This window comes from Camellia sinensis, chromosome 4 (assembly GCF_055761805.1).
Source record: "Camellia sinensis isolate YWXY chromosome 4, ASM5576180v1, whole genome shotgun sequence".
In the NCBI taxonomy this organism is placed as follows: domain Eukaryota; kingdom Viridiplantae; phylum Streptophyta; class Magnoliopsida; order Ericales; family Theaceae; genus Camellia; species Camellia sinensis.
The window spans coordinates 151,454,328-151,466,445 of NC_138964.1; the positions used below are offsets into that span (position 1 = coordinate 151,454,328).

At 29.3% G+C, this 12,118-nt stretch overlaps 1 protein-coding gene across 1 annotated transcript; it reads left to right on the top strand.

The window, feature by feature from the left end:
- Positions 1–214: 214 nt before the first annotated feature.
- Positions 215–3,484, top strand: LOC114258410 (two-component response regulator ARR6). The gene is made up of 5 exons (XM_028198369.2): positions 215–1,162; positions 1,264–1,340; positions 1,480–1,557; positions 1,854–1,924; positions 2,953–3,484. Exons 1-5 carry the CDS (start codon positions 994–996, stop codon positions 3,236–3,238), a joined length of 681 nt encoding a protein of 226 aa, XP_028054170.1. The 5' UTR covers positions 215–993; the 3' UTR covers positions 3,239–3,484.
- The last annotated feature ends 8,634 nt before the right edge of the window (positions 3,485–12,118 follow it).

Sequence of the window (12,118 nt, forward strand, 5' to 3'; positions counted from 1 at the left end):
GTACACCTCCAAAATTTTAATATACGGAGAGACAGAGACAAGTGGGGTGGGTGATAATGCGTGCAGATTTTTCAAAGATCACAAAATCTCAGCATTTTAGTCTTTTAGCTTTTTAAAGTAGATTTCCAGATTTTGTGTGTCCCTCCGTCCCGTACTGTGTATGTACTATGTGTGATGATACTATATATACTACTTTTTCTATTGCAAAGTAAGTCTTTTTTGAAAATTTTAATATTTTTTAATAATATAATTATTATATTTTTAAAAAATTAAATTTTCAAAATTAATTTTTGATAATGCATATTTTGAGAAATATTAATTTCATAATTATATTTTTTATTATTAATAAATTTTAAAAAATAACAAAATAAAAAAAGTGTGTTTGGTTTGAGTTTTTTAAATTAAATTTTTTAAAAATTGAGTTTTTTGATTTTCGTATTTTTTTGTTTTTAGTGAATGTTTTTAAAATTTTAAACAATTTTTTTACTTCTTTAGATGCACCTTACTTAGATGTATCTAAAAAGTAAAAAATTTGTGAAAAAATATTTTTAAAATTTAATAAATACAGAAAAATATAAAAAATATACTGAATTCTCGTTTTTTTTTGTATTTTTTGTATTTAGTAAATTTTTAAAAGGTTTTTTTCATTTTTTTTACTTTTTAGGTATATATATGTTAAGTATGTCTAAAAATTAAAAAAATTGCTCAAAATATTAAAAAAATTCAGTAAAAATAAAAAAATACGAAAAATAAAAAAATAGAATTTTCTGAAAATCGTTTTTGAAAAATGATAACCAACCATTTTATATTTAATTTTTGAAAAATAATTACTAATATTTTGAAATAATAAAAAATAAAATAAGAAATTAATATTTTGAGGGGGGGGGGGGGGAGAAACGATATATAGTGAGAGAGAGAGAGTGTACATATATACACCTATCATTCTATATATAGTGCGAGAGAGTAGAGAGAGAGTCTGAGATTTGGTTGGTAATGGCGAGAACGGCCGGCGAGTATTTGCGGCGAAGGTCGTCGGAGAAAGTTGAGGGTTTGGATCATCTGTTGTCGTCTGGTTCACGAGAACTCCATGTTCTCGCCGTTGATGACAGCCACGTGGACCGGAGGGTGATCGAGCGATTGCTGAAGATCTCTTCTTGCAGAGGTACATATACATATTGATGAATACTACTTCTACTACTTGAAATCTCTTAGCGATTTTTGATTTGTTTGCTGAAACCGATTGGATTGGATTGGAATTTTCAGTTACGGCCGTAGAGAGTGGAAGCAGAGCTCTGCAGTATCTCGGTTTGGATGGAGAGAAGAGCTCCGTCGGATTCAATGTAAGATTTTTTTTTTAAATTTTAAATGCATATTCCATTTGTTTGGTTGCTGAGAAAGCGGAGGAAAAGGAAGAAGAAATACAATTTTTTGTTTTTTTTTTGGTGATTTATATTGTGGTTTTTGATGATTTGATTTTAGGGTTTGGAGGTGAATTTAATAATGACGGATTATTCAATGCCTGGAATGACTGGATATGAACTGCTCAAGAAGGTCAAGGTTAGTTTTATGTGATATTGGTATTTCGCTAAAGGCCCTGTTTGGTTGCCAAGAAAACTGTGGCAAGAAAATAAATTATTGAAGCATATGTTTTACGCTGTTGATAGTAATAGTAATCAGCTGGGTAGGGCTTTTGGATTTATTTATTTTCCCGCACTATTTTGGCAACCAAACAAGGCATAACCTGCTGGCAGAAATGAAATTTATACTTGCCCAATAAAGATAATGAAATTTAAAAAAAAAAAAAAAAACTTGTAAATACTAAAATTGTTTTTGTTGCTTTCATTTTTGAACAGGAGTCATCGACTTTGAGAGAAATACCCGTGGTGATCATGTCATCTGAGAATATCCTAGCTCGTATCGATCGGTATGCTCTAATTTCCATCATTGTTTGTTTAGAGGTAGTCCCTTGTAGTTCTTGAAGTAAGATTGAACTATTGGATCCAAATTTATACTTTTAAAATTTGTTTGTAATAAGAAGTATTATATTTGTAGATCATCAATTAGAGGACTGCATATTTGCTCGGATTTGACAAAACCTGTATTCAAACATGTATCACAAAACAATACAGATCCATCCAAAGTCGAACGCAAATTTAGGGATTTTATGGCATCTTAATAGTGTATATAAGCAATAGAATCCAATATTTGATATCCAAATCGGGTATAGGTTTTTTTTTTCCCTCCAAATTTGGGGATTTTATGACATCTTAATAGTTTATAAGCAGTAGAATCCAATATTTGATTTCCACATCGGGTATATATATATATATTGAAATGTGGGGATTTTATGGCATCTTAGTAGTGTATAAGCAGTAGAATCCAATATTTGTTTGGATTTGACAAACCCATGGACAAACTTGTATCAAAATCCAAATCCATCCAAAGCTGAATGCAAATTTGAGGATTTTATGGCATCTTAATAGGGTGTAAGCATTAGAATCCAATATTTGATATCCAAATCTGGTAAAGTTTTTTCAATTGAGATTGGGCATACAAAAATGCTTGGGATCCATGACCCCTAAAATGATGTGGACCAATAATGTGTTTTTGTTTTTTGTTTTCCTTTCATTCCTAGACCAATCACAAATGAGTAGGGGTTGTGGGAGTTGTGCTTTTTGGGGGTCTGTAGCATTTTTGTTGTGCACATATGAATCTGATTTGTTGACAGGCATTTCCAACATTAGAATTTTACTGAAATCTAAATACACAGAGATATTTGATTGTGCATAGATCAATCTGTATCTGATTTTACTGTTTTATTTTATTTCCACAATTCGTGACCTTGCCTTGTAAATTTGATCAAATTTGGCTATGCTTCCGCAATTGTGATCGTGTAAAAAGTAGGATTCATATTGTAAACCGCTTAACAACAAAATTTTTGATCGATTACAGATGTTTGGAGGAAGGGGCGGAGGAATTTCTCGTGAAGCCAGTAAAGCTATCAGACGTGAAACGCCTGAAAGATTTCATGTTAAGAGGGCAAGGAGAGGAAAATGGAGAGAGAGGAAGCCATAAAAGAAAGCTACCAGATGATTACACGCCATCATCACCCTCGTTACCATTGTCATTGTCACCATCACCTCTTGCTTTTGATCGAGCATCAACACCCGCACAATGCCCATTGCTACCGTCACTACAATCTCCTTCAAAGAGGCCTATATTGTGTAATATTGATTGATCTTCTGTCATTTCTAGTCGACTTATTAACCATTACTTGCCCATGCCGATAGTGTTCGTTGTTGGGTAGAGGTGATGTATTTTGTTCTCTTTTGCTTTTAATATATACTCTTACAATTGTATATTGCTGACTTGAAGATCAAGCCATTGTGAAAGTGTCAACTCCTGGGCTGGTTAAAATATAATAAATAATACAAATAAAAAAGTTGGGAGATGATTTTCACTTCTGATCCCCAGTTTATGTGAAGGAGATGGGAATTTATGTGACCTCAATTTTTTTTTAGGGGTGTTCGGCTTTTATATTTCATGTTGTACTGTATTTCTGATCCATGGATATGTATTTCAGTTAGTTTACTTTTATTAATTTAGACCATTAATAAAATATAATTGTAAATTAATTTCGGATAATCCTAAAATTATTGGGTGATTCTATTTGTATCCAAATATTAACTCAATATGCCCAATTAAAATTTTGAAATTTTACTTCTTATTATATCTTAATGTAAATTTACTAATAAGGATAATATACATTAATTTTTAAAATAAATTTATTTTTCTCATGGTACATTTTAATTACTTATATATAATTTTTATATTTAAGTCTCTTTTATCTTCATTCCAAAGTTATAATTATTTTTTCTTCATTTCTTCCTCGCCGTTATCATTAAAATCATTATTTTTTATTGTATTTTTATTTACAAATAGAATAAAATTCTAATAAAATTGAACAATGAATAAGAATAATAAGTAATCCATGTAATGCTTTATATCATCCAAAATGAAACGTGATCAAATTCTATGTCGCTGAACACAAACACTCCCTTGACCATCTCTTCTTTGCTCATATTTTCATTTACAGTCACTTGCAATATCAAATCTAATCTCGCTTGAAAATTAGCATTCATCCCTAATTCCATATGCCTTACAAACTCAAATATACGATATCGAATCGTCTCTTTCGGCCATATGAAGCTTTGGGTTTTTGCTAAATGTAATGAGTTTTCCTTTCCATGGCTCTTCACTTGGTTCTGAAACCAACACACCAAGAGCAAGAGAGACCTCCATTGAAATGCCTTCCATACGACTCGATACATCAGTCTGCTAGATAATTCTTTAACTTTCCCTTGTTGAATATATCATCCACCATTCTCTTCCACTGAAGCTCTGCAACTTGCCCACCATCTGCTTCATTAAACATGGAAGACATTGTTTAAGAAATCTGTTTAAGAGTTTTTAAGTGGTGTTTGATTTGTTTATTATTTGGATAAGATATAATGAGGATAAATTATAATCATAAATAATTTATTAGAAAATACTGAAAAATTAAACATACTAAATAGTATTAGGGGCACTTACCAATAAGTCTAATACATAAAATTTAAAATCCATCTAATCCCAAAACAAAATAGTTGCACCAATTAGTCTTATATATTTTTAAGTGTTACCAATTTTTTAATTTTTTTTATTTTTTATAACTTCAAAAATTCTGCTACATTCAATGACTTCCGTCAGACTCACTGAAAACTCACCGGAATATTCAACATCACCGGGAAGTCACTGAAGCATCACCAGAAGTTTGCCGGAGTGTTTTGAATGTCACTGAAAAATGTCAAGAACATCATCAGAGATTCACCAGAATATTCAGAATATTGTCGAAAAAAAATAATAAATGAAGAAATTATAATTAAAAAACATAACAACAACAAACAACAATGGAAAAAAGTATATATTATTTCAATTTTTGTAGGGTTTAAGCAAATAATCTGTAATATTGATCAAACTGAAAAGTAAGCTTTGAAACTGTAAAATGTTATAGTTTCAAAGCATTATTCTATTAAGTTGGAAAACACGTTATGAAACTGCAAAATTTTATAGTTCTAAAGAATGTTATGAAACTGTAAAATTTTGCAGTTTTAAAGCTTGATTCATTTCAGCACCAAAAAAACTGAAACTTTAAAATTTTACAGTTTTCACTGCCTGTAACTAAAATTTAAAAACAACTTATTCATAACTTGAAAATTTTCTCCATTAAAATAGAAAAATAGACATGTGTAACAGAAAAAAGGTAGAAAAATCGAAGGAAAGAACAGATATAGAAACAACTATTTTTAGTTTAAATCTAGTTGGATCTCATGTAGATCTACTTAGATCTGATGTAGATCTGAGTAGATCTATATCAAATTTGAGTAGATTTACTCATCTTCTTCGCCATTGGTGATGATGAAGTCACGAGTTGATGTTGGTGGTTGGTGGTTGCGGGTGAACCCCAATTAATGGTGTTCGTCGATCACCGGTAATTATATATTAGAAAGAGAAAGAGAAAGAGAAAGAGAATAGGGAAGGTGTAATCATAGATCATCGGAAGAAGAGGAAAATACACACAAAAAAAAAACAAGAAGAAAGGAAAACTTAAATAATGAAACAAAAAGGAGAGAGAGAGAGGACTTTTGAATCTACTCAAAAAACTGATGAATTAAATAGTGTACACATATTTCAAATATGACCTACGAATAATTTTCTCATAACTTTTTTAAGGGGAACTTACCAATAAGTCTCACATACAAAGTTCAAGACCTATCTAATCTCCAAATAAAACACTTGCACCAATTAGTCCTATATATTTTTAATTGTTACCAAAAAATCCTATTTTTTTTTTTTAAATTTACAGCCGCTGTTACATCCTACTATCGTCGGACTTCCATCGACGGTCATCGGAGACTCGTCGGAATGTTCAACATCACTAGGGAGTCGCCGGAGTATCGCTGAAAAGTCGCTGGAGTATCGCCGGAAGTTCACCGGAGTGTTATGAACATTAATGGAAGTCGTCAGAATGTTCAGAACACTCATTGGACGTTAAGAACATCATTGGAGACTCACCGGAATGTGTATAATATTGCCGGGGAAAAAAAAATAAATGAAGAAATTAGAGCGAAAAACATAGCAAAATGTGCTAAATATTGATAAACAAAAAGAAAAAAAAAATGAAACGACAAAAAACAGCGACAATGGGAAAAACATATGCTATTTTTTAATTTTTGTAAGATTTAAGCAAATAATCTCCAATATTGATCAAACTGAAAAACAAGTTTTGAAACTGTAAAATGTTACAGTTTCAAAGAAAAAATCTATTAAGCATTTATCTTTATTAATCAAACTGAAAAATATGTTATGAAATTGTAAAATTTTACAGTTCTAAAGAATGTTATTAAACTGCAAAATTTTACAGTTTTATACCACGATTCATTCCAGCACCAAAAAAATTTTAAACTGCAAAATTTTACAGTTTTAAACCATGATTCATTCCAGCACCAAAAAAATTTGAAACCGCAAAATTTTATAGTTTTCACCACCTGTAACTAAAACTAAAAAATAATTTGTTCAGAACTTGAAAATTTTCTCCATTAGAACAGAAAAAGAGAAGTGTATCACAGAGAAAATGTAAAAAAAAAAAAAGAGATTGAAGGAGTGAGGCGTATATAGAGAGAGGATTGTACTTCGGCAACTATTTTTTGTTCAGATCTAGTCAAATCTGATGTAGATCTACTCAGATCTGATGTACTAGATCTGAGTAGATCTACTCAAGATCTAAGTAGATCTACTTATCTTCTTCATCTTCTTCGTCGGAAACATATCTTTTTTACCGTCGGTGAGATAAGGAGTCGACGGTCGGTGGTTGCCGGTGAATCTCAATCGATGGTAGTCGTTGGTTGTCGGTGACTATATATCAAAAAGAGAAAGAGAAAGAGAAAGAGAAAGAGAAGAAGTAAGATATGGTTACCCGTCAACGATCGCTGGAAATCACAAAGAGAAGAAGAAAGGCATGGAAGAAGAAAGGTAGAGAAGAAGAATAACATTATTAAACTTTTGGGTACAAATAAAAAGTTATGAGACTAAATACATTACATGTTTTTTTAAAGAAGGCTTCTTGATAATTTTTCTTTTTTTTTAAGTACAATAGAATCACCGAAAATTATCAGGCTGATAGGCCACGGGCCTGCCGCCACCTCTAATTAGAGCGTCTTGCATGGCCCAAATAAAAGTACTTGCCTACATGGGCTTCCTTGTAATACTTACAACAAAATAAACCACTGTGAGTTATGAACTTGAAAAACAAACAAACAAACAAACAAACAAACAAACTCTTAACTACCATTTGAATTAATGAAAATTATTAGATATTTTCAAAATATTCCTTACGGCTGAAAAATTGTAACAATCATTTGTTTCTACTTAACAGTAAATTGAACTTTCTAAAAAAAAAAAAAAAAAAAAAAAAAAGGTTAAATTGGCATGTTGCACTCTTAATTTTTTTTTTTTTTTTGCTATGTGATTAAATTAGAATACCATGTAAATAATGTCACATAATATTATGAGATTCTTAAATAATTATCTTGAATTAATTGATAAATAATTACATACAAATAAAATTATTGTACATAATTTTCATACTTATGTTACTTCTTGAATTCTTATATTTTTAATTAAAATACCCACCATTGTTCACACAATTCAAGAACGTTATTAACACATCAATTTTTTTTTTTTTTTTTTTTATTTTTTTTTTTGCATTTGTCATGTGGATTTGACAAGTACTTTGCTTATTGTCAATGGTGACTCCAGGATTTTTCGTAGATGGGCCATCTCATAAGCTTAAATTTTACAACTTTTTTTTTTTTTTAAAAAAAGAAGTTTAAATTAAACAACATTTATTTTGTTTGCTTTTTAATTTCTAAAAATAGTTTTTGAGTTTTTTTTTGTCTTTAGTATTTTTTTGTTTACTTATATTTTATTCTTTTTTGTATATGCATCTAAAATATAAAATATTTCTAAAAAATGTAGTAAATTTTGGTATTTAATATTTTTTAAAAATAATCATACATATTTTATTTTTTAAATATATCTAGATTAAGCGAATCTAAAAATAAAATAATTTTTTAAAAAATATTTACCAAAGACAAGTAACACGAAAAATAAAAAATTTATATTTTAAAAACAATTTACTAAACAGTGTGATTTAATCTTCTTAAACACTATATGAGATAAAAAGTACGAAAACTTGTTTGGTCTGTCTTTTTTAAAAAATGGTTTTGAAAAATTATTTTGAGAAAAGAGTTTTAAAAAAGTGATTGATTTGATATGTATAAGAGAGAGAGAGTGATTTTGGAAAGTAGGTAACCAAACAAAATTTTGAGATTTTTTTTGAAAAAATTTGTTTGGTTTAATTATACTTGAAAATTTGTTTGTAGAGAATTTTTCTCAAAATTTTTTCTGAAAAATAAACTAAACAAGGCTTACATCTCTAATGGGTATGCAACTTTACGTGACGAGTAAAAATTCATGTGACGAGTAAAAATTAGGAAAAAGACTCCGATCCCCTTTTCCCCCCACCTTTGACTCCCTCTTGATCTGATTAGCCAGATTTTCTTTTCTTTTTTTTGTTTTTTCCTTCTCTTCCAATCACCACCCGCCATGTGTGTGTGTGGTGGTGGGGGTAGTGATTGGAGGGGGTCTCTATTAAAGTCCTAAAAATTAAGTGTCATAGTGATATTATGTCACCACTGACACGTGATATCATCCACTAACAATAAACTTACAGATGGAGAGTGTGCCTCACTTTCAAAATATAATTACGTTGCCACACACATGTATATATATATATATATGAGAGAATAAATTACAAAATATTATTAGATGATGATACTATTAACATAATATTGCCATTATATTATTATTTTTTTTAATAATTGATAGGGTCCTTTAATTTTTTAAAAGAATAAATTATATAAAATAAAATATTAATAATATAAATATATATATATATATATATATATATTTTTAAGAACATTTGTTTGGTTGATGGGGGAATGGGACCCATCAACAGTATGGTGCCGTCGCCCCGGCTTATTGCTATGGATCTTTGCATTACAGATCTGTTTAATGCCCGTTTGTTTTCAGACGTAGGATAAAATAAATTTATAGTGGGAAGATTAATAGTGAGAGAATTAAATATAATTATATTTATTTTGATGATAGTTGTTAGTATATAAATTGTTAAATTATTTTTATATAAAATAATAAAATAAATAAAAAAATATAAAAAACTAAACATTAATATTTATAAAAAAAATTTCAATATATAAAAAATAAAAAAAATTGTAATTCCCTCACTTTTTTTCTAATACCACCTCCACCTCCTCCATCCCAATCTCCCTTTCAAGCTCCATCTATATCTCCTCCTCTATCCTAATCACTTCTCCAACTCTACAAACAAACACAACACTGAGGCTAAGTTTGGCATCTTCAAAAAAAAGTCAAAAATTCAAAAAGTCACTATCCTATTTAAGTCACATCTTCTTATTTAAGTCACATCACCTCTCTACTATATCACTTCAAACCTAATCCATATTTCATAAAAAGTCAAAAAGTGTACTTATTTAGAACATCTCAAATAACCCAACCCTACCTCCATCCTAATCTCCTCTCATCCATTACACCCCAAAACAACTGAGGCCTAAAGACTCTTGGGGCCGTTTGTTTTTGGTGTAGAGGATGGGATGGGATTAGGATAAAAGTGACCTATTTAGTATTGTGTTTATTTGTAGATTTGGAAAAATGATTGAGATAGAAGAAGGGATTATGATGGAGGTTGGAAAGAGGATTGGGATGGAGGAGGTAGAGGTGGAGGTGGAGGTGGTATTAGAAAAATAGTGAGGGGACTATAAATTTTTTTATTTTTTACATGTTGGGCATTTTTTTTTTTAAAACATTAATGTTTATTTTTTTGCATTTTTTATTTGTTTTATTATTTTATATAAAAATAATTTAACAATTCCTATACTAACAATTATTATCAAAACAAACACAATTTTATTTAATTCCCTCACCATCAATCCCCTCATTAACAATCCCCTCATTATTAATCCTCTCACTATTAATTCCCTCCATTTTACATCTGAAAACAAACGGGAGGATTGTTTCCGGCAACTCATATGACTTGTTTATAACTTTTTTTTTAATTTTTTTTTTAATTTTAAAAATTTGTGTCTAAATTATTTGATGTAAGTTTTGCTTACAATTAATTAGATAAAATAGTTTAATTAAGTTTTATAAGATTAATTATTTGAAAGGTAAAGAAATGGTGCTTTTCTAAGTTGGCACCAAACAACCGTGATATCTATTGGCAAGAGCTCTTGGCCTGTTTATTTGGAGAGTTAGAAGAAGGATTGAGATTTATAGTGAGGTGAGACCTATTAATATTGTATTTATTTTGAGAGATAGGGAGGGGATTGATAGTGAGCTCCGGATTCGGATGGGCCTCTCCAAGGGGATTCAGATGGGCCTCCAAGACTTGCTATTAGAAAAATAGTCCGTTGAACTAGAAATTTTTTATTTTTATTTATTTTTTATTTTATTTTTTACATGTTGGGCATTTTTTTTAACATTAATGTTTAATTTTTTTTTATATTTTTTGTTAAGTAAAAATCATTATTTTATTTGTTTTATTTTTTTTCTGGAAATTTTTTTATTTAATTTTTATTTTTTAAATTTTTTTAACATATTGGCATTTTTTTTAAAACATTAATGTTTAGTGTTTTTGTATTTTTTTTATTTGTTTTATATTTATTTCATATAAAAATAATTTAACAATCTCTACACTAACAACTATTATCAAAACAAACATAATTTTACTTAATCCCCTCACTATCAATCTCCTCACTAACAATCCCATCACTATTAATCCCTCCTCACTAACAATCCCATCATTATTAATCCCTTTCATTCTATCTCTGAAAACAAACGGGGCCTTGTAATCATGATGAGAGACGGTTATGATGACTCCTACTCCTACTCTTCTTTTCTTTCTTTTTTTTTTTTGTTTTTTTTTTTGTTTTGTTTTTAGGGAGTGATGTTGGATATCTAAAATTTTATTAATATTTTTTTACTCCCTCTCTCACACATGAGATGTGGAAGAGAAATTGTTTGGTCATTTATATTTTTTTAAGCTTTATTTAAAACACTCTTACAAAATTAAAAATAAAATGTACAAAAAAAATACATTTTTTGTGCTTTTTTAAAAACATCCTGCACAATGAAATGTAATGTAAGAGAAAAATATCTGATCCAACCCTCCGCATTTTTTTGTTTTATCTTTTAGAATTAACTTGTTTTATTTGTTTCCTTTTGTCCCTTAAAAGACCAAAATGTATAATCAAAAACCAAAACAATAAAAGTAAAATAAAATAACCCCAAAGCTGCTCCTTTTTTTGAGCTATCTCTGCCGTATGAATTGGTGATGTCCCCGGCCCATCCGGGTCTGAGCCCGAGCCGGCCCAAGCGGGTCTTGCGGGGTCTCTTTTTAGCGGGTCGGGTCATGGGTCAAAAAAGTGAGACATATATCCAAGCCTAAGTCTACTCATAATAGAGCCTAGGACTGTGCTGGGGCCGGACCTAGTCGGGTCGTCTTTTTTTTAAAAATAAAATAAAAATAAATGATAAATACATTATCTATGTAGATTATTTATTAGGAATAAAAAATAAAAGAAAAAATTATATTAGAGTATTTTAGTTAAAATTAATGAGATATTTTGTTTGGTTTTGTTTCATGGTGGTATTTAAATTTAATTATGTATGACTTATATTTTTTTAAATATGAACTTATAACTAAAAAAATATGCAATTATGTAATTTTTTTATCTCAAAATGACTAATTTTATATATATGAAAATGAAACTTTCAATACTACAATATTAAATTGATTATATAACATTTATTGAATGAATAATTTTTATTTCAAAATGTAATAAAACATAATAAAAATTTATATTATTTCCTAATTAGGTTGACACCTACTAGCTTACCAATACTTTGTATTATACTCCAC